The following is a 23,876-nucleotide window of genomic DNA, read 5'->3' as shown; positions in this document are numbered from 1 at the left end:
CCAGGTGGGATTGCCGGAGGCATTGAAATCTGCATCACGTTTCCTACAGAGTATGTGAAAACTCAGCTACAGTTAGATGAGAGGGCAAACCCGCCTCGCTACAAAGGCGTCGGTGAGAATTAGCTCCAATTATTTCATGTTTTTACCTTAAATAAACAATCAGCAATTGATTTAATTATAATTGCATCTGCTTTGTCCTGAGAGCTTTCAAACACCCTCATTTAATCTTTGTGCGTAAAAACACATGGTTCATCAGCAGAGAGACAGAGTCCACTTCAGTTGAAGGTTTAAAGTACAGTAACCGATGCACAAGTTCAGGGTTTATCAGCCGCTGGACTTTGTGGCCCCTTTTCATAACAAGTTTATCAGCACTGATTGTTCAACCAGGTTCACCTGTTAACCAACTGCACGCTTGCAACCAGCAGTGTCACGTTTGGACAGTCTGGTCATGTTCTCTTTGTGAAATGATAAATGATTTACTCAGCTGCAGGAGATCAGCACAATTTGAAAAGGAAATGAATGCTTTTAATAATTCATAGCCGCCCACGTTTCCAAAAAGATTAGCATTTTAAATACCTCAGGCTGAGATTATAATGCAGATAGCTCTGTTTTGGAGTATTGATGATGATACTGAAGTGTCTTGTTTCCTCAGTTGACTGTGTGAAGCAGACGGTGCAGGGTCATGGGGTGAAGGGTCTGTACCGCGGTCTGAGCTCTCTGCTCTATGGCTCCATTCCCAAAGCTGCTGTGAGGTGAGCGTTTCCTGACCCGCTGGGATGAGCCTCGCACAGCTGGACCTACGGCTGTCAGTGTGAAGTCTGATGCTCAATGGAGCTTATTCCAGCTGAAAGCTGCCCACAGTTTCTAGTTTTGCTCTGCTCTACAACATTTCATAGACTAGATGTGTTTTGTGTAGAGTACAACCTGCTCAGTAGCCCATATAAGTAATAAGTGACATATAAAGTCAAAAGTTTACATACACTTTGCAGAATCTGGAAAATGGTAATTGTTTTACCAAAATAAGTGGGATCATACAAAATGCATGTTATTTTTTTTATTTAGTACTGACTTGACTATATGTTTACATATAGTCCACAAAAGAAAACAATAGTTAAATTGATAAAAAAAATTATTCCATTTAAGAATTTAAATACACTTTTTTGTTTTAGTTTAGTGGTAGTTGTTTATGAGTCCCTTGTTTGTCCTGAACTCCCAGCTGTTTTTCTGAAAAATCCTTCAGGTTCAACAAATTCTTTGGTTTTTCAGCATTTTTTGTGCATTTGAACCCTTTCCAATAATTACTATGATTTTGAGATCCATCTTTTTATACTGAGGACAACTGATGGACTCATATGCAACTATTACAGAAGGTTTAAACACTCACTGATGCTCCAGAAGGAAAACACTACGCATTAAGAGCCGAGGGTGAAAACTTTTGGAATTTGAAGATCAGGATGAATTTAACTTATTTTGTCTTCTGGGAAACATCTTCTGTAGCTCATTTAACAATACTAAATGAAAAAAAAAAAAAAGATATTTAGGCAAAATAAGAAAAAGTTTTCACCCCCCGGCTCTTAATGCATTGTTTTTTCGTTCTGGAGCATCAGTGAGTGTTTGAACCTTCTGTAATAGTTGCATATGAGTCGCTCGGTTGTCCTTAGTGTAAAAATGGATGTCAAAATCATACAGTTATTGTTGAAAAGGGTTCAAATACTCAAAAATGCTGAAAAACCAAAGGACAAACAAAGGGGAAAAAACTGCTTTGGATCATTCAGGTAACAACACAGTATAAAGAATACAGTGAACGGGGTCATTTTTATAAATTCAACTATTATTTTTCTCTTGTGGATTATATGTAAACTTCTTTTACTGTATGTGAAATATCTTATTCAGGTCAGTACTAAATAAAAAAAATAAACATGCATTTTGCATGATCTCTTATTTTGGTCATTTTGCAGATTCTGCAAGGTGTATGTAAACTTCTGAGAAAGCTTTTTCATGTCATTTTTAAGCATGAGATGTGTTAGTGTTCAGACTGTCATGTGTTTCTCTGCAGGTTTGGGATGTTTGAATTCCTCAGTAATAAGATGAGGGATGAGTCTGGGAAGCTGGACAGCAAACGCGGGTTAATCTGCGGTCTGGGCGCAGGAGTGGCGGAGGCTGTAGTCGTAGTGTGTCCTATGGAGACTGTCAAGGTGTGTGATGTGATATGCTGATGCTTTTAGCAGTTTAGCATGCATCGATAGTTAGAGGCCTAGTGCTTGAGATCTACACTGAGATTGTGAGCAATGCAACATTTGACTTTTGACTGTCTAGACACACTGTAAGAAATTCCACACTGATGCAAAAAGTAGTAGAGTTTACCTGTGCTTTACCAGCTACAAAAGTAAACCATCAGACTAGAATATGCATTAATGCATTAACACATTCAAGAGGCATACAGCTTTTATTGCAGATTTTAATGCATTGCCTACATATCTGTCCAAAACATGTGAATTATAACAGAGTATGTTTGAATTAACATTGATTTGAATATGTTTTGCTTTAAATTCAGGTCAAATTCATCCACGATCAGACCTCAGCAAACCCAAAGTACAGAGGCTTTTTCCATGGCGTGAGAGAAATTGTCAGAACACAAGGTACATGTGAATGCTGAATTGTTTAGTCTGTAGCGCCACCGCCTGGAGACCAAACACACTTAAAACAGACATATCTGAACAGTGATACATAAGTAGAGTTATTATAGAAACTAAAACGAAATATTCTTACTTGAAAAACAATAAATGTTATATAAAATAGTTGCCAAGGTAAAATTTCTCATTTTATTAAACTACTAAACTCACTGATACTAAAACTATGTAATTAATAAAGTTATATAATTCTATATATAGAATTAAAATATATATTTAAAATAATAAAAACTAAAAATAATAAAAACACAACAAAATTACAAAAAACTTTAAAAACAGAAAATGCAAAAGTAAAAACTGATACTAAATTCTAATAAAAACTAAAATAACATATTGATTGTATTAACATACTGATTATATTTCTAGAAAACATTTTCTAATGCAATCGTACACTTTTGGCTGCTTTCCTTATTTTGGCAATTTCATTATAGTTATTATAGTGTATGTATGTATGTATATGTGTATATAAATATATTCTATTATAGCTGTGTTTATTATAAAAACCAACCCAGAAATGTCTTACTAAATTATTTTGTAAAGCACACAGTTTGTAAAATTATATTAGCATGAAGCAAAGTTATTATATTATTATTATTATTATGCATTCATTTTTATTTTCAGCTTTCTTTTCTTTTTTCATTTTTATGTAGCTTTAATTTATTTTTATTTCAGTTTTAGTCATTTTAGTACTTCCTCTTAAACTTATTTCACCTAGGCAACATTTCTAATAAAAAAAATAATTAAAATAAGTGTTTTACGTTTGTATTTTTCATGTAATATTTACATTTGATTTCATTTAAGCTTTATTTAAATGATTAAAAATAACAATTGGTTTAAATTCTTGATAACAACACTGGTGTGAGATTGATTAACTAAAAAAAGATTTCATTTAAATAACCTCAAATCCTTGGCTAAAACACACTTTGTCTTTTCAAAGTTTGTTCTGTTTATTTGTAGTTATTACCTTCTAAAATTTTGCATGTCTCATATGTGACCCTGGACACAAAACCAGTCATAAATAAAAGCTGTTAGGATAGGACAATATTTGGCCGAGATACAACTATTTGAAAATCTGGAATCTGAAGGTGCAAAAAAATCACAATATTGAGAAAATCGCCTTTAAAGTTGTCCAAATGAAGTTCTCAGCAATGCATATGTGACCCTGGACCACAAAACCAGTCATAAGGTTAAATTTTACAAACTGGGATATATACATCATACGAAAGCTCAATAAATAAGCTTTCTATTGATGTATAGTTTGTTAGGATAGGACAATATTTGGCCGAGATACATCTATTTGAAAATCTGAAATCTAGGGGTGCAAAAAAATCAAAATACTGAGAAAATCACCTTTAAAGTTCTCCAAATTAAGTTCTTAACAATGCATATTACTAATCAAAAATTACATTTTGATAGGTTTACAGTAGGAATTTTACAAAAAATCTTAATGTAACATGATCTTTACCTAATTTCCTAATGATTTTTGACATAAAAGAAAAATCAATAATTTTGAGCCATACAATGTATTTTTGGCTATTGCTACAAATATAGCCCAGCGACTTAAGACTGGTTTTGTGGTCCAGGGTCACATATTAACAATCAAAAATTAAGTATTGATACATTTATGGTAGAAAATGTACAAAATATTTTCATGGAACATGATCTTAACTTGATATCCTTAAGGTTTCTGGCATGGTATGATCTCACATGGACATTTGATGCAAGAATCCATGTGATCGTCAAACTGTAACCGATTTCTGATCTAACCAACTATTTGAACCACAGGAAGCTGCAAGCTAGCACAAACCCATCATTAGAGTAGCATGAAAACGTTATTATGAGTTTGTGAAACTCTCATCTGTTTTCACAGGACTCAAAGGAACATATCAGGGACTGACCGCAACAGTACTGAAGCAGGGCTCAAACCAGGCCATCCGATTCTACGTCATGACCGCTCTCAGAAACTGGTACAAAGGTGTGAAACACAATCCAATAATTATTATAAGCACTATTTGTGCTGATCAAACAGTGTGGCTGAAGTGATCACTGTGTTCACTAGGTGATAACCCCAATAAGAGTATTAACCCCTTCGTGACCGGAGTGTTTGGAGCCGTTGCTGGAGCCGCAAGCGTGTTTGGAAATACACCACTGGATGTGATCAAAACTAGAATGCAGGTGTGTAATAAAATCATTAACACTGACAAACAGAAGGAAAACTGTAGTACGACCTGGCTGAATATTGGTTTCATGATGTTTTTTAGGGATTGGAAGCTCACAAATATAAGAGCACAGTTGACTGTGCCATCAAAATCATGAAATACGAAGGACCGGCTGCGTAAGTAAACGTGATACTAACATAAAACTAACACACCTGATGGAGATATTTATGGGCGTTTCTCAGGAAAACATCAGTGGATACACTTGCAATTTACCCCACAATCAATAATATATGTATATTAACTGTACATAAAAACATCCGCTGTCACAATTTCCCCTAAAACCAAACATTTCATAAAGACATGCACATTCTTTGACATTCTTTTCATGACCATTAAGCAATACTCTGACCAAATTCTCATTACTGTAATGCATAATGACCCAAGCATGTTTTTGAAAGGTTTTGTGTGGTTTCTCTCTCTTCTGTAGATTCTACAAAGGCACCGTGCCCAGGTTAGGTCGTGTCTGTATGGACGTGGCGATAGTGTTCATTATCTACGAGGAAGTGGTTAAAGTTCTCAACAAGGTGTGGAAGACGGATTAACGGAGGCGGAGTCTGGCCTTCGTGAAATCATACCGGCGTTTACACAGCGGCCAAAATACCTGCCAACAGCAGACCACACAGAAAGTCACTGGAATGTGCTTCATTACCATTTAATCAACACAGAGAAAGAGACATTTCCCCAGCTAATGTGAGAAAGACACCCAATACTTGAAAATTAGTATTTTAACTCAAAGACCAACTTAAATATTAGACTTTTTTTTAAATGTTTTATCTTTAGGGAGACTCACTCAATTTTTATTTGACTTTTTTAAACATTAGGTGTCGTAGAAAATTAATTTCTAGTTTCTAGTTATTTTCTAAAGTGCAATTTACCAGCAAATATTATACTTTTCTGTTGTATGCATTTTAATTTTGTGATTATATACTAAGTGCTGAGGGCCTACCTTGAACACCATGAAACTTAAAAAACTGAATATGTATTTTAGAAAAATCATAACCAAAGCTTTTAATTATAAGATACAAATGTGTTTTATACTCTAGTACTTGTCAAAAGGTTGCATTCATGTGTACAAAAATACATATTGTGAACAATTTTTACAATTTAAGCAGCAAATCAGCATATTAGAAAGATTTCTGAAGGATCATGTGATTTTGAAGACTGGAGTAATGATGCTGAAAATTCATCTTTGATCATAAAAATAAATTACATTTTAAAATATATTCAAATAGAACATAGTTATATCATATTGTAATAATATTTCACAATATTACTGTATTTTTTGAATATTTAAAAATCATAATTTTTAACTTTTTGACAAGTACTAGTGGTACATATGATACATGCACTTTCACATTTGGTAGTAATCCAGGTTTAGTGATTATTTTAAGTGCCTATATTAATATACATCATATGATCTATTATTTTTGTAATTCTGCTTCATTACATTAAGTCATTTTTTCCATAATTTGCATATAATTAAACCCTACTGTAACAGTATAGCATAGTAACAGTGACATATACAATGACTGTATGCCTCAATCTCTGAAATCAACACCATATAATGTGCATTTAAACTGAACAGTGTTGTTTTAACTAAGCGAGCATCACCAAAGATAACCCTTAAATACAATGTTTACTTCTTTAACCTGAGTTGAATATTGTAAATTATATAAAAAAGGTCAACAGATCTGGCCAGAGCCTCTTAAAAGCTGATCACGGATCAGTCCTTGCCTTAAAAGACCATTCAGCGTGCTTGTATTTCTGTTTCTCTTCTTCTGCTTTCCTACCTCAAGAAGTTCTCACAAATCTGAAATTCACAAAACTGACAAGAGAGGTGAAATATATCCAATATCTATGAAATCAAGGTGACGTTGTATAAAGCGAATGTTCACAGCATTGTTTTTAAATGTAAAACGTTTTCACAGCAGCAGACCAGAGAGCTAGAGTGGCTTAACTGTTAGTATGCAACTGTTTTAGAGGTTAGAATGACTAAATAACATGTGTTTTGCCTTTATACATCATGTGGGAGATTGAATGTACAGTCTTTAAGAGTTTTCACTGTCAGAAATATCATTTGTGCCTGTGGTTCTTGACTCTTTGAAGACGTGTTTTAGATATACTGTAATGCCATATTTCTAAAAGATACCATGTTGCAGCCAAATCTTGGTCTAGTGTTTATTTGACTTTGTAAACAGTAAAGCATAGGCGACCCATGTTGGGCCAGGAAACAGTAGTGGGAATAAATATAGGATTTTATTGTCGTGTTTCTGTGAAAGTAATCAGAATGCATTCCAAACGTATGTCTTAAAATATGCAGTAATTGAAAATGATAATAATGTGCCTTCAGTTCATGTTCTAATTCAGAATAAATTATGCTGACTGGACAAACTAGTCTCTTTTATTTCTTACATGCATAATTGTATATATACACTTGTATATAAACAAACTAAAAACGTAAAAAATCAAGATAAGTACAAACAGGATAAATCATTTACAGCTAAAATTAAATAGATAAAACATCTGACAAACACAAGACCACTGATTCATGAGTACTGGAACAAAACAGACTACAGAACTGAATCATTTATCAAAGAATCATTCTGAATGAATTTTTTCAACAAATTTCACCAGTTTTGTGTTCATCTGCTTGTCCCATTTGCACTTTTTACATTGACTATCACTCTATGAAGACTAATACAATCAGATACAACAATAATTTCTCATTTCTCAATATATACTGATACATTTCTATTTAAAATGTATTTTGAGGTGCAGCTGAACTTCAAGTCGTGAATCAATTGTTCAAATCGGAATTTTGGTGTGTATTTTTTTAGATCGGAACTTTAGAGGGGGTTTGTGAATCTTTTATTCAGATCATAACTTCAAAGCGCTTTTTTTACTTCAAAGCGCATATCGCAAATCATTTGTTCAGATCAGAACTTTGGAGCAGGTTTGCGAATCATTTAATTTAGATCAGAACTTCTGAGCTAGGTCGTGAATCGTTTTATTTAGATCGGAACTTCTGAACACGTATCACAAATCATTTGCTGTAGATCAGAACTTCCTAGGTTTTTTAAATCAAATAACTCGCAAATCATTTGTTCGGATCTGAACTTTGGAGCAGGTTCGCAAATCTTTTGAATCAGTTCATAACTGTATAGCGCATTTTGTGATTTATTTGATTTGAATCGGAACTACGCATTTTGCAAATAATTTATTTTTTCTGATCGGAACTTCGAAGCGGGTTTGCGAATCATTTGTTCGGATCGGAACTTCAAAGCGTGTATCACAAACCATTAGTTCGGATCGGAAGTTTGGAGCAGCTTTGCAAATCATTTGATTTAGATCGGAACTTCAAAGCGCGGTTTGCGAATCATTTGCTTTAGATCGAAACTTCTGAGCATCTATCGCGAATAATTTACTTTAAATCAGAACTCCTTAGGCTATCGCAAATCATTTGTTCGGATCGGAACTTCTGAGCTGGTTTGCAAATCTTTTAATTCAGATCGAAACTTCAAAGCGCGTATCACGAATCATTTGGTTTAAGATGTAACTTCGGAGTAGGGGTGGAGCCGAACCCGAATACGGTATTCGGAAAGGCACAAATAGCGTGTTTTTAACGAATACTTATTTCGAACAAATACCTTAATAAATATTTGTATTCGGGAACAAGAAAAACTTTCTATCAAAAAAGCTGCGTTTCCTCGGGAGACCGCAGTCAGTGTATGCCCGCATGAGTGAGTGAGTTATTTCAAATGTAGACGCGCGGTATGCGCGCTCATAATGAAAGCAACGCTCACACGGTGCTACGCGCTCGTTTTTTCCAGGTGCGTCCGCGCCACATCGAGATAAATATTCTATAGTCTTTGGATAAATACATCTCAACTTTTCAGAATGCCAAGTTGGAGGAACAGCTGATCATATCTGTACATGAATAACCATTTTTAAAGACATTTAATAGCAGAGCTAATGCAAGCGATTTTTAATGCTGGGAATCCATTTATGCTTTGCTGAAACTTCCGAGTCCTCATTGAGAGATCCGGTCATGGTTGCTTAGCAACGGCAGACGCCACGGGAAAGAAGTTCTTTCAGAAGAAGAACATTTTTATTTTTTCATTTAATTCTGTCTGTTCAGCATCCTCCAACAAGGACAGGTGGTGGTGGGGTTCATAATGTTCATAATGGTATTTTATTAGTTGGTTTAACCATAGATGAGGTAATGGCTGTCATGTTATTTTTTTTTTTCAATGACGTTCCTTGTTACATATTCAAAAATTTTGCAATATTTTGCAAAAAAAACAATATTGCATATCCATAATTATTATAATGGATATAATTAAAGAATACTTACACTATAACGTAAATTAAAAGTTTAGCACACACACAAAAAAAAGGATTTTTACACCTATTTTGAATTTTACTCGAATACAAATACAAATACAAATACTTTTCCCCCCTCAACAAATACAAATACAGATACAAATACCGGCTGCTTTGCACACCCCTACTTCGGAACGTGTATCGCACATCATTAGTTCGGATCGGAAGTTCGGAGTGGGTTTGCAAATCATTAGTTCGGATCGGAAGTTCGGAGCGGGTTTGCAAATCATTTGATTATATCAGAACTTCTGAACATGTATCACAAATCATTTACTTTAGATCAGAACTTCCTAGGTTTTTTAAATCAAATAAATCGCGAATCATTTGTTCAGATCTGAACTTCGGAGCAGGTTCGCAAATCTTTTGAATCAGTTCGTAACTTTGTAGCGCTTTTTGCGATTTATTTGATTTAAATCATAACTTCAAGCACATTTTGCAAATCATTTGTTCAGATCGGAACTTCGAAATGGGTTTGTGTATCATTTGTTCGGATCGGAACTTCAAAGCGTGTATCGCAAATCATTAGTTCGGATCAGAAGTTCGGAGTGGGTTCGAGAATCTTTAAATTAAGTTTAAAACTTCAAAGCACGGTTCGCAAATAATTTGCTTTGAATGGGAACAGAAAGTGTATTGCAAATCGTTTGTTCGGATCGGAACTTTGGAGCGGGTTTGCAAATCATTTGATTCAGATCGAAACTTCAAAATGCGTATCACGAATCATTTGCTTTAAGACGTAACTTCGGAGCGCGTATCGCAAACCATTAGTTTGGATCGGAAGTTCAGAGCGGGTTTGCAAATCATTTGCTTTAGATCGGAATTTCTGAGCATCTATCGCAAATCATTTGTTCGGATCGGGACTTCGGAGGGGGTTTAAGAATCTTTAAATTTAGTTTAATTTAGGTTCGCAAATCATTTGCTTTGAATCGGAACTTCGGAAAGCGTATTGCAAATCGTTTGTTTGCATCGGAACTTTGGAGAGGGTTTGCAAATGTTTTGATTCAGTTTCAAACTTCAAAGCACGTATCACGAATCATTTGCTTTAAGACGGAACTTCGGAGCGTGTATCTCAAATCATTTGGTTGAATCGGAACTTCAGAGCATGACTCGCAAATTATTTGGTCGGATCGGAACTTTGGAGCAGTTTTGCAAATCATTTAGATCGGAACTTCGGAGCCGGTTCACGTATCATTTTATTAGATTGGAACTTCTGAGCACGTTTCACAAATTATTTGTTTCGGATCGTTTGGAACTTCAATGCGCATCACAAATCATTTGCTTTAAATCGTACCTTCGAAAGAGCGTATCGTGAATCAATCGATTCAGATCAGGATTGGAGCGCGTATCCTGAATCATTTGTTTGGATCGGAACTTTGGAGCAGGTTCGCAAATTTTTTGATTCCGATTGGAACTTCAAAACACATATCCCGAACTTCGAATCACGTGTCATGAATCAGTTGATTCAGTTTGGGATGGGAACGTGTATCCTGAATCATTTGTTGGGAAATTGGGAGCGGGTTCGCGAATCTTTGGATTCCGATCGAAACTTCAAAGCGCATCAGAACTTTGGAATCGTGTATCACGAATCAATTGATTCAGATCAGAGCGCGTATTGTGAATCATTCGTTCGGATTGGAAATTTGGAGCGGATTCGCGAATCTTTTGATTCAAATCAAGGTTTCAAAGCGCATATAGTGAATCATGTGATACAGATCGGGACTCTGAGCGGGTATTGCGAATCTTTTCAGGTTTTTTTTTAATTAAACGATACAAAACATCAAACAAGGCAGTACAGTTACAAAAAAGAAAGAAAGAAAGAAAGAATGTTTACACAAATGTGTTGCCAGGTTAAAAAAAACTAAATGCATGTAATAATATGATGAATATAGAGATATTGACTGATTTAGCATTTACAGAGCTTTGGATAGTTTCCATATACTTGTATAGATCAACTCTAAATAAAGAAAAGAGATTTAGAGTAAGTATTTATGTATGTGAACTTTAGCTAGCAGGGAAAACAAAAAGTTGTATTTTCATATAGGCTATTAGAGTACTAAAATAATTAAGAGAAAACATCTTTAAAACAGAAAGAAAGGTCGCTTACAATTTGAAAATGCATAAACATTTTTTTTGTTTTGTCAGTATTAGTTTTTAAATATGTGCATGTCGTTTTTAAATATTAGATTTAAGGTAATATTTAACTTGCTTCAATTTTTATAAAAAAGCATATAGTCAGTCTTACTAAGGGTGAATTATATTTCTCTATAATTGTGGAGTATAATTGTATATTGAAGTATAATTTAAGCAGATTAGCAATAAGGCGAACGCGTAAATACTGCAGCACGTCTACATTGACCTTGTCAAATGTGCGCTCGGGCTTTCCGTAGCCGCAGCTCTCATCTGCTGTCACTTGACGAGCATTTCAATTGAAGATGTAGATATTTGTTTGTTTTAATATTGACTGAAAAATGTCGTCGAAAGGGACGTCGCGAGGTTTTTATTTTAATACTGTTCTGTCTCTCGCGCGCTCTCTGGCTGCTCATCGACCCGCTCCGCTTGACAAGGTGAGAGTTTTACTTCCTATTAGCATCTGGAGCTAACGGCTAACAGGACCAAAACAAATCAGTTTAATCAAGCGTTCGATGTTCTCTCTTATTTATATAACCTTTGTTAACACGTACATCCAAATGTTAATTATCTGGCATTTAAATCGGCTGACATTAGCTTTGTGCACTGCAGTCGTTGCTTTGCTAGTTTTACGTTCTTCCCCTTAAAACTCTAACTGTTATATTTAGAGGATTATTCATGAATATCTATATATAGTCATCTAAACAATACGTTTAAACTAAAGTTAAATAATTACTTACACAAGCGTTTACTCTAAATGCTTTACTGATCTGTTACGATACATTTATAGGGAATAATCTGTAAAACATTAAACTATTAATTTAATAATAGTAATAATACTAATACTACATGTTCTAGTAAATAAATACAGAACATGTTTGTTTAGAGTGAAATCTGTAATGTCAGATCATCCAAAAACACCAGTTAAATCACATTAAAATTTCAGGTTTGTTCAGGCTGCACTGTTTGTATTGATTCATGAATTTATTTTAGAGCTGATGTTTTATTTTAAAAGCTCTTTTAGTGGTAATTTATCGTTCAGAGATGTAAAGCATACATTGCTGATTTTTTAAAACATGTTATTACTGCCTGACAAGACGTGAAAAACCAGATCGCTGTTTCAAGGGTGGGTCACTATAGAAAAGTCATTGTGACTCCGAGAGCAAAACAATTTCAGAGCTATAGTAAATCTGTGCAAAGATATTCTCATGTAAAAGCAAGTATGTCTTTTCGTGTCTTAAAAGTCAGTTTTGCATCTGAGATTCTTCATCCATAATGGTTTTTGGCCACTCTTTGGTTGCATGACATTGTTATGACTCTTATTGCTTCAGAAGGAAGGTTTAAAATCATAATAAGTTGTAATTCTGAAGTGTAAAATGCTTGATCAATAGTCTGTTTTAAAGGGAAGCATGTTGTGGACTTCCTTATGCCTTGGGTGAACTTGTTTTTGTGCACTTATGGTATTATTTTGTGGTTTTCCAGTGTTATTTTAGTATTATTTAAATGCTATTATAGTTTTAATAATATTTTAGAGTCACTTTAAATTTTATGTTTTTAGTTTTCACCTTTTTGATGTAATTTGTTATTCATTTTGTTATGTGATTTTGTCTATTTTTATTAGTTTGTGTTTTTTTTATGTTAATGTTCATGTTTGATTTGTTGATTTGAACTTTCAAATATTTATATTTTATTTAAAGGATTAGTTCACTTCCAGAACAAAAATGTACAGATAATTTACTCACCCCCTTGTCATCCAAGATGCTCATGTCTTTCTTTCCTCAGTTGTAAAGAAATTGTTTTGTGAGGAAAACATTTTAAGAATTTTCTCAATATAGTGAACTTCAATTGTGCCTGCAAGTTTGAACTTCTAAAATGCAGTTTAAATGCAGCTTCAAATGGCTCTAAGTGGAATAAGGGTCTTATCTAGCGAAACAATTGGTCATTTTCTTAAATTAATATTTATACACTTTTTAACCACAAATGCTCATCTTGTCTAGCTCTGCATGTACTCTGTGTATTCCGGTTCAATAGAGATAGGGTATGTCAAAAAACTCCTGTATCATTTTCTCCTCCAACTTCGTTGTAAAAAGCTCTTTACAAAAAAAGGTAAAACAGCGATGTAGGGTGATGTCTTGAACCAGAATGCTCATCGCAAGGCTGGACAAGACATGCATTTGTGTTTAAAAAGTGTATAAATGTTAATTTATTTAAGAAAATAAGTTAATTTAGCTGTATTTAAACTGCATTTTGGAAGTTCAAACTCGTGAGCACCATTGAAGTCCACTATATGGAGATAATTCCTGAACATTTTTCCTCAAAAAAACAATTTCTTTACGACTGAAGAAAGAAAGACATGAACATCTTGGATGACAAGGGGGTGAGTAAATCGTCTGTAATTTTTTTTTCTGAAAGTGAACTAATCCTTTAATTTCATTTTTATTTCAATTAACAAAAAATGTTTTTATAATTTTTTTTTTTTAGTATAGTTAACAGTAATAACCCTGATGGTGTCATGTTTTACTCTGTAGTTTGACACCCCGAAATGTAATATTAGACAGCAGCTTGACTAGATATTTATACAAATCAAGGCGATTTTCTAAAATGTTAGGTTTAAATATGCAACTTAGCCATTATTTAATAAAATATGCGCTAATTTGCATACATTTCTAGTACAAAAATCGAAACACTGGATGAGTTTCAAAATTTTTGTTTAATTTTTGTTGACATTTAAGAAGGAATTTGGGTATCTCATTTCTGTCAGTCCATAGTTCAGAAAATACTTAGAACAGATAGAAAACAATATATTTTCACAGTTTTTTGGAGAATAAATTGTTGTATATAATCAAGCAAATCATATATGAACAAATCCCTCTGTAAAACCTTCAGGATATAGACAGGAATAAAAATGTAAAGTTTAGTGTGTGTAAGTGCTACTGAAGTGGAGATTTATGGCTCAGTGTAGGAGAAAAAAACTCGGCTTTAAAAATATGGATTGTAATTAAAATCTATTGACAAATAGATAAAGTGCTATAAAAGAAAAACTTAACAGCGTCTTTTGGATGTTTTCTTTCCACTAGTCTAATTTTTTTTTAATTTTTATAAAGAACCAAAAAGCCCAAAATCTTAAACTTGACAGGTGGATGAAAAAAGTCAAATCGGCTCGTTCTGCTTCTGCATGATGAAAATGGTACATTTGAATATATTTGCATATTTCTGTAATATAGGTCCAGAAGCTACAATGCATGTGTCCCGTGGACATCCGTGGTGTTTTCCAGCTGGATGAGCGGAGGAGAGATGCTGTGATCGCACTTGGGATCTTCCTGGTGGAGTCTGAGCTCCAGGTACTGGTTTTAGCGCAGCTGCACTCCTCAGCTTCATTGATTAAAGAAATAATTAATCCAAAACTGAAAAATTGCTGTAAATGCATTCTCCCTCTGGCCATCCCAAGATGTAGATGAGTTTGTTTCTTCATTAGATTTGGAGAAATGTAGCACTTGCTCACCAATGAATCCTCTGCAGTGAATGGGTGCCATCAGAATGAGAGCTGATAAAAGCGTCACAGTAATCCACACCATTCCAGTCCATCAATTAACATCTTATTTTAAAGATACAAATCCATTATTAAGACATTTTGTCCATTTTTAAAACTTCATACCATTATATCTGGTTATAATACAAGTCCATAATCCATAATAGCGCTTCCTCCAGTCCATCTTCTGTCATCTCTCACATCAAAATCCCCCAACATATTTGTTGAGAACTGTTTTTCAGATTCAGATGAGATGACTTTTACACTGGAAAAAACAACATTATATATTATTAAGGTCTTAATGATGGAGTTGTTTCTTACAAACATGCAGCTTTTGTGTTCCTAAAGACATTAATTAATGGACTGGAGTGGTGTGGATTATTGTGATGTTCTTATCATCTGTTTGAACTCTCGTTCTGACGGCACCCATTCACATCCATTAGTGAGCAAGTAATGCAATGCTTCATTTCTCCAAATCTGATGAAGAAACAAACTCATCTGCATCTTGGAAGGACTGAGGATGAGTAAATACTCAGTAAATGTTTATTTTTGGGTGAGTGAGGCATTGTGTGGCACATTTAATGTAGTGTTACTAAAGCATTACGTTAATCAAAGTGAATGATGCAGCAATGATGGGCTATAGTCCTGAATTGTATGTTTATTTACTCCTCCAGCATAAGGATGCCATTGTCCCGTACTTGTTGGGTTTGCTGAAGGGATTACCCAGGGTGCAATGGATCGAGGAGAGCTCGGAGAGGAAAGGACGAGGTATAAAATTCTGCCTTTTTTTTATCACATTTCCTTATTTTGTTCTCAGTCCCGATCTTACGCATCTCTTTTCCTTGTGTCTTTAGAAACGCTTCCCATTGCGGAGAATTTCTCTTTCTGTTTGGTGACGATGCTCTCGGACGTTGCTCAAATGGACGAGTCCATGCGAATCCAGGTGTGTTCATGACGACTTTGCTTACTATTGTTTACTTTGCTAATATGCTTTTGAATTGTAACAAACATCATTGTCGTAATTGTCTAGTTCCTTGTTACTGTCAGTCTTCCTTTGATTATTATCTTTAGGTTTGCAGTCCTATTGTATTTAAAAAGAGAAGCTGAATTTCTTACCACATAACAAATGATTGCGTTCGGAGATTGTCATTTTTATTTTGACTTAACAGAAACAAGCTTAATAGGTTGTATTATGTCACTAGCTGAGTTGATATCACCTGGGAATACAACAATACACTGTCTCTCACAGCTTCATTTTCATTCATGTCACAAATTATACCGTGTCTCCACTCTGACTGAGATCTACAGGGAAAGAAGCAGCGCTGATATATTTAATTTCCTCTCTTTCAATCTCTTTCAGATTTTAGAGGCTATGATGAACCTCATGCAGGTGCTTCAGGAAATGTGTCAGAACATCGAAGGCCAAGATAAAGGTCAGTTAGGTTCCATCATGAATGCTGAATGTGTTAATGTGAAATTTGTAACTTTCATAATGTGAGACATAATAAACATACTATTACTGTTCATTTTTTTTTAATCAAATAAATGCAGGCTTATTTGTTATTTTACCAAAATAAGAGGTTTCATACAAAATGCATGTTAGTTTTTATTTAGTACTGACTTGAATAAGGTATTTCACGTAAAATATGTTTACGTACAGTTCAAAAGAGAAAATAATAGTCGAATATGTAAAAATGACCATGTTGAAAAGTTCACATACGCTTGATTCTTAATACTGTCTTTTTACCTGAATGATCCACAACTGTGTTTTGTTTAGTGATAGTTGTTTGAGTCCCTTGTTTGTCCTTAACAGTTGAACTGCCTGCTGTCCTTCAGAAAAATCCTTCAGGTCCCACAAAATCTTTGGTTTTTCAGCTTTTTTTTTTGTGTATTTGAACCCTTTCCAACAATGGCTGTATGATTTTGACATCCGTCTTTTCACACTGAGGACAACTGAGAGTCTCGTATGCAATTATTACAGAAGGTTCAAACACTCACTGATGCTCCAGAAGGAAACATGATGCCTTAAGAGCCAGGGGCTGAAAACTTTTTGAATTTGAAGATCAGGGTAAATGTAACTTATTTTGTTCTCTGTAAAACATCTAAGTATCTTCTTAGGGCAGTACTAAATTAAAAAAAATATGATATTTAGGCAAAATAAGAAAAATGTACACATCTCCATTCTGTTCAAAAGTTTTCACCCCCCAGCTTAATGCATCTTTTTTGTTCTGGAGCATCAGTGAGTGTTTGAACCTTCTGTAATAGTTGCACATGAGTCCCTCAGTTGTCCTCAGTGTGAAAAGATGGATCTCAAAATCATACAGTTATTGTTGGAAAGGGTTCAAATACACAAAAATGCTGGAAAACCAAAGAATTTGTGAGACCTGAAGGATTTTTCTGGAGAACAGCAGGCAGTTTAACTGTTCAGGACAAACAAGGGACTCATGAACAGCTATCACTAAACAGCTGTGGGTCATTCAGGTAACAACACAGTATTAGGAATCAAGTATATGTAAACTTTTGAACGGGGTCATTTGTATAAATTCAACTGTTATTTTTTTCTTGTGGGCTATATATATGGTCTTTCATGTGAAATATCTTAATAATACTAAATAAAAAATAACATGCATTTTGTGCAGATTCTGCAAGGTGTATGTAAACTTTTGACCTCATCTGTAATTATGTAATATATTATAGAACATGTAATTTCTTTAGAATAAGCACAATACGACCGGATACATTTATTCAAAATAAATTGAAATTAATAAATAAATAGTCAATATTGACTCATGTTGACTTAAATGTCTCTCTTCTGATTTTCTCAGAATACCTGTGTAAATACACTGTGCCCTGTCTGCTTGGTTTGGTGCGTGCGTTTGGCCGCTACAGCAACACAGAGGAGCCTCTGCTGTCTAAACTTTTCCCGCGGGTCTGTCCTCAGCTCTTGGGCACAGGAGACGGGGTGGAAGTTACCCGACGACGATCCTTTAACGATTTCCGCTCCATCCTACCCAGCTCGTTCCTCACCGTCTGCCAGAGCGACACTTTACGCCGTAAAACCAGCAGCGTTTCCAGCATCTCACAACAGGTGCTAAATGCATTTTCTCCTTCTAACAGCAGGGGGCGTCCACAACAATAAAAATTCTCAAATTAGGGCCCAAAATGTCTTAAATCAGAGCAGAATGTCTTTATATATATATATATGTATATATGTGTATGTGTATATATATGTGTATGTATGTATGTATGTGTTATATATCATATATATATATATATATATAAATATTGCATGTACTACAAAAAAATCTAAACATCCTTAAATCAAGAAACAAAGTGAAGATATGAAGTCTTATTTTATGAGAGAAAAAAAAAAATTGGTTATGCTTAAAACAAGAACAAGTATCTGTAAGTGAGGTCAAAAAAATAAATTAGCTTTTCCTTCTGGCCCCACTGGAAGATATTTGTTCTTGTTTAATCATAAACTCACTTTTTTGTATGAATTTTGATTAATTTCCTTGTGTCCCCTTCCGTTTATTCCTTAAATTGTGTCTTTAAAAAGAAATCACAAAACCTGCGTGAGCCCATGCCAACCAGTGTCCTATAATTAAAAACATTAAAATATATATTCTAGAGTATCACATACTTACTTTTGATATGAAACAATACTAATAAAATAGTAAAAAAAAAAAAGTTGTTATTTAAGTTGCTTGTAAATAAAAAAGGTTAATATATAATCATATAAAATACTAGATTATATGACTTAGCATTTGTTGAATTTGTGATTTTGTTAATAATGACCTCTTTTTTGTTTTATAGGCCAGTCCAGAACGTGCCGGACTTCCTCCGAGTTCTCCTGCTGACCCTTCTGCTCATTATTTTGAAGGTAACTTCAAAAAGAACAGTTTTTACTATCAGTTTTGACTACTTAGACAGTATTTCTCCTACAATAGACGTGTTTGGACATGACATTCAAGCCAGAATGCTGTGTAGATTTGATGGGTCTTAACATGGTCTTTTTGTGCTCCAGCTGGCTCGTATCTGCCGGATGGCAGCGCTGTGGACCCCGACTACTATTTCTCCACCATAAGCTCTAGTTTCTCCGTCTCACCGCTCTTTACAGGCAGCAACAGTAAAGAGTTTGATGTACCGCTGGATTTACTGAGGCAGCTTTTGCAAATGGTCAGTCTCTAATGCTTTCAGCTGCTGTAGTATATTATGTGACATGGGTATAGTATAGTATATTCTGTAGTATATTCACTCTTTTAACATGTTTGTTGTTCTTCTTGGATAGGTTGAGCAGTTTGTGTCAGAGTCCTTTATGAAGACACTGGATAAGACTATGGTTGAAGTCCTGGAGGTACCTGCTTTGATTTGGATGCTTCTGCTTTGTATGGTTCAAAAGACAATCTGTTGATTTCTGGATATTTGCTTTCTCTGTTACAGGTCAATGCGTCAGCTAATCTGTTCTATAAGACCTTCAGTGATCCGCTGTATGTGGACATCTTTAAAATGCTGAGGGACACTTTATACTACATGAAAGGTAATTTGTAAATATTATATATTGTATTATTAAAACATTTGAAAAAGTGTTCTTTTAAGCAGTTGTTGTTTAACTTGATTATATAAATATATACATGTGAGATACAAATGACTGATACAGATAGATAAATTAATGAAAAATTAATAAAATTATAACCTATTACAAATGAATTTTTTTTTTGGTTTTATTATTTTTGTAATATAGTTATTAATCTGTTATATTTATTAAATTAAATCACAAAGTAAAAAAAAATACAATTTATTGCAAATAAAATCAAAGATTTATTGTTCTATTATTATAATTTTTTGTTGTTATAACATCACTGTTATGTTTATTATTTATGATAAAATATATTTATTTAAATTTAATTTAAGCTATTTATAGAACTTATATTTATTTAAATTATATATCAATTATATTATTTATAGTAATGATCTGTTATATAAATATTTCAGTTATGGTTATTATATTATACAAATAATTTATTAATTCATTAATAGATAAAAAATCAAATAATTTTATGCTGTTTATGTTATTAATATTCTACTATATTTATTATAATAGGTCACAAAATTAAATTATAGAATTATAGAATGTATTACATAACCGAATAATTGTTGATTTTTTCTTAATAATATTATTAATCTATAATATTATTAATAAATTATCACATAACTAAACTAAAGCTAAATGTATTAAAAATATAAAAAATAACACTGTTGTGCTATTATAATTATTATGTATCAATTATATTTAATAAACAAATAAAAATCTAATCACAATTCATTACAAATAAAATTAAATAAATCTGAAATCAAAATATTTAAATGTAGTAGAAAAGTGGTTTCAATGTTTAGACAGCTAGATTTCAAAGTTTAGGAAAAATATACAAATAAAAATATAAAAGAAAATATCTTTCTATATTAGTCAAGTAAGGTAAGCCACTGAATTTCACACAGATATTCAACATACCTGAGACTTTAACTCTAATAGTTTGAGTAACTCTTGTTACTGTTAACATTTATGTGATTGTTTGATGTGCACAGACCTGCAGGTGTCATTCGTGAAGGAGGTTCATGACTTTGTTCTGGAGCAGTTCAGCAGCAGTCAGTCTGAGCTGCAGAGGATCCTGCATGACGTGGAGTATCTGCACAGCGAGCTGAACCCGCTCAAACTCCGCTGCCAGGCCAACGCCGCCTGCGTGGACCTCATGGTGTGGGCCGTCACAGAGGAGCAGGGTGAGACTGAGAGGATTCTGGTATCACATGCCTGACATATGTGTTATGTGACTTCTCTAACTATTCATTTATGGGGTTGATTCTGTCAGGTGCGGAAAACCTCTGTACAAAACTGTCCGAGAAGCTGCAGTCTAAGACGTCCAGTAAAGTCATCATTGCTCACATGCCTTTGCTCATCTGCTGCTTACAGGTGCGTCTGGAGTTCTGCTCCTCTCACAGTACACTAAAAATAATATTTTGTGCATTTAGAGGTAGGGGTGTAATGGTATTATCAATATCGGGGTATCACGAGAGTAAAATGTATTTTGTTTCAATATTATCATGGCCACGTGACGATATTTACAATGTTTCTCGAAACAGGGTCTTGGACGGCTGTGTGAGCGTTTCCCTGTGGTGGCTCATTCAGTCACCATGTCTCTAAGAGATTTCCTAGTGGTACCATCACCTGTGCTGGTGAAGCTCTACAAGTACCACAGTCAGTACACCACAGGTGAGATCTTCCCCTTGATATCTTGATATTTATTTGATATCTAGATGTATGTACATCAAAACACAGAAATAAATTATTCACCCAAAAATGAAAATTTGCTGGAGATTTATTCACCCTCAGGTCCTCCAAAATGAGTTTGTATCTTCATCAGAACCGATTTGGAGAAATGTATGGATCCTCTGCATTGAATGGCTGCCATCAGAATGAGAGTCCAAACAGCTGATAAAAACATCACAGTGATCCACAAATAATCCACACCTCTTCAGTCAATCAGTGAATATCTTGTGAAGCAAACATCTGTGTGTTTGTATGAAACAAATCCATCATTAAAATGTTTTTAACTTTAAATCGTAACTACGCGTCCATAATACATAATAACGCTTCGTCCAGTGAAAAAAGTCCATTCACTGTTGTTCTCCCAACTCAAAATCTTCCCACATATGTTTTAGATTATTTTTGCTTGTAAATGGTGTTTGATCTGTAAATATGTTTCTCCTGATTCAGATGAGATGACTTTTTCACTGAAGAAAGCAATTTTATGCATAGAGAACTGGATTGAAGCAATGGTTTAAAGTTAAAAACGCCTTGATGGATTTGTTTCTTAAAAACATGCAGTTTTTTTGCTTAACAAAAGGTTAATTGATGGACTGGAGTGGGTTGGATCACTTGTGGATTATTGTGATGTTTTTATCAGCTGTTTGGACTCTCATTTTGACGGCACCCATTCACTGCAGAGGATCCATTACTGAGCAAGTGATGTAGTGCTACATTTCTTCAAATCTGATGAAGAAACAAACTCATCTAACATCAAACATCTTGGATGGCTGGCAAATTTTTTTTCTGGGTGAACTATTCCTTTAAGAAATAGAAGCAGTTGGATCAGTGTAATTAGTCCTACTCTATTTCCTACTAAACAGGAACAGGAGATATCAAGATCCATGTGACTAATGAGCATTCCCAGTCCACCTTCAGTTCTCACGCCAGCAGAAAGAGCCAGCCGTCCATGTATGAGCAGCTCCGAGACATTTCCATCGACAATATATGCAGGTAAACCTCATTTATGCTAGTGGAAATGTTTTCATGTGAAAATCCCTTTGCATAATTTACATAGCATCTGTTTTTTCATTTATTTTTTTTTTTTTACAATATATGAGTTTAGGGAGTAGTGTTTTCCAAATCATAGTATGTTAAAAGTATATCTTGAGCATCTTAGAATGATTTCTAAAGGATCATGTGACACTGAAGACTGGAGTAATGATGATAAATTCAGCTTTGCATCAGAGGAATAAATAGCATTTTACAATATATTTACATAGAAAACAGTTGTTTTAGATTGTAATAATATTTTACAATATTACCGTCTTTACTGCATTTCTGACCAAATAAATGCAGCTTTGGTGAGCAGAAAAGTCTTCTTTCAAAAACATAAAAATATCTTACCCATCCCAAACTCTTGAACAGTAGTTTACATACTTGACCATCATCATGGCCGTAAATACTTCTAGCACTTTGTGAAATTGAGTGAATTGGGTTTCAGGCTATAACACGAACTCTGACAGTTTATAGTATGACTCTGCAGTTTTTCATATAGTTAACCACAGTTCAAATAAGTTACTAGTCAATAATAAGTAACTATTTCTTGTTAATCCAGGTGTTTGAAAGCAGGGTTGTCCATGGACTCGGTCATCGTTGAGGCTTTCCTAGCCAGTCTGTCCAACCGTCTGTACATCTCACAGGAAAATGACAAGTATGTTAATGAACTCTGACAAAAAATCACATCATGCATCTAATTCAATCCAAAATTCTTTCTCATTGGTCTTTAAATAGTCTTTCAAATCATTCTTAGTCTAAAGCTCTCAAGTGGACTTATGTTGTATTTAATGGAATACCTAGAAGATAATTTGTCTGTCTCTCCCGCAGGGACGCCCACCTTATCCCTGATCACACCATACGAGCGTTAGGACACATCGCTGTAGCTCTTAGAGACACTCCTCGTGTGATGGAGCCCATCCTACAGATCCTACAGCAGAAGTTTTGTCAGCCGCCGTCTCAGCTCGACGTCCTCATCATAGATCAGCTGGGCTGTATGGTCATCACTGGAAACGTACGCTAGCACTTCTGTCTTCTGTCATAGGGATTGATTTGATCAGCCCACTAGTGCTAATAGCTTCTGTCTGTTTGTCTCCCGCAGCAATACATTTATCAGGAAGTTTGGAACTTGTTTCAGCAGATTAGTGTAAAGGCCAGCTCGATGGTTTACTCCACCAAAGACTATAAGGATCATGGATACAGGTGATGATTTACAGTGGATGTTTTAGGCCTGATGACTGCTGATCACTGTTAGTGTATGCACACATACAAATGAAAATATGCATATACATATGTGACCCTAGAACACAAAACCAGACTTAAAGGAGAAGTCCACTTTCAGAACAAAAGTTTACAGATAATTTACTCACACCCTTGTCATCCAAGATGCTCATGTTTCCTTAGTCGTAAAGAAATTATGTTTTTCGAGGAAAACATTTTAGAATTTTTCTTCATATAGCGGACTTCTATAATGCCCTCTGGTTTCCAAAAGCCAGCTTCAAAGGGCTCTAAACGATCCCAGCTGAGAAATAAGGGTGTTATCTAGCGAAACGTTCGGTTATTTTCTAAAAAGA

At 34.5% G+C, this 23,876-nt stretch overlaps 2 protein-coding genes across 2 annotated transcripts in view; both read left to right on the top strand.

Moving 5' to 3' along the window:
* Positions 1-5,669, top strand: slc25a1b (slc25a1 solute carrier family 25 member 1b). The gene is made up of 8 exons (XM_073829624.1): positions 1-112; positions 653-752; positions 2,057-2,195; positions 2,555-2,639; positions 4,561-4,665; positions 4,750-4,865; positions 4,952-5,025; positions 5,337-5,669. Exons 3-8 carry the CDS (start codon positions 2,064-2,066, stop codon positions 5,449-5,451), a joined length of 627 nt encoding a protein of 208 aa, XP_073685725.1. The 5' UTR covers positions 1-112; positions 653-752; positions 2,057-2,063; the 3' UTR covers positions 5,452-5,669.
* A 6,088-nt stretch (positions 5,670-11,757) lies between these two features.
* pi4kaa (phosphatidylinositol 4-kinase, catalytic, alpha a) overlaps positions 11,758-23,876 on the top strand; it is a 53,473-nt gene continuing 41,354 nt past the window's right edge. The window contains exons 1-17 of the mRNA XM_073830219.1: positions 11,758-11,853; positions 14,641-14,757; positions 15,620-15,713; positions 15,800-15,888; positions 16,306-16,378; positions 17,771-18,033; positions 18,762-18,828; positions 18,973-19,124; positions 19,237-19,302; positions 19,389-19,485; positions 20,532-20,723; positions 20,813-20,913; positions 21,084-21,213; positions 22,131-22,260; positions 22,865-22,960; positions 23,134-23,317; positions 23,405-23,505. Coding sequence (XP_073686320.1) covers positions 11,758-11,853; positions 14,641-14,757; positions 15,620-15,713; positions 15,800-15,888; positions 16,306-16,378; positions 17,771-18,033; positions 18,762-18,828; positions 18,973-19,124; positions 19,237-19,302; positions 19,389-19,485; positions 20,532-20,723; positions 20,813-20,913; positions 21,084-21,213; positions 22,131-22,260; positions 22,865-22,960; positions 23,134-23,317; positions 23,405-23,505 — 2,048 coding nt within the window. The remainder of the gene's footprint in view (positions 11,854-14,640; positions 14,758-15,619; positions 15,714-15,799; positions 15,889-16,305; positions 16,379-17,770; positions 18,034-18,761; positions 18,829-18,972; positions 19,125-19,236; positions 19,303-19,388; positions 19,486-20,531; positions 20,724-20,812; positions 20,914-21,083; positions 21,214-22,130; positions 22,261-22,864; positions 22,961-23,133; positions 23,318-23,404; positions 23,506-23,876) is intronic.

This window comes from Garra rufa, chromosome 23, assembly GCF_049309525.1.
Source record: "Garra rufa chromosome 23, GarRuf1.0, whole genome shotgun sequence".
Taxonomy (NCBI): domain Eukaryota; kingdom Metazoa; phylum Chordata; class Actinopteri; order Cypriniformes; family Cyprinidae; genus Garra; species Garra rufa.
The sequence above is the reverse complement of the archived record's forward strand: the minus strand, read 5'-3'. Positions and strand labels throughout refer to the sequence as shown.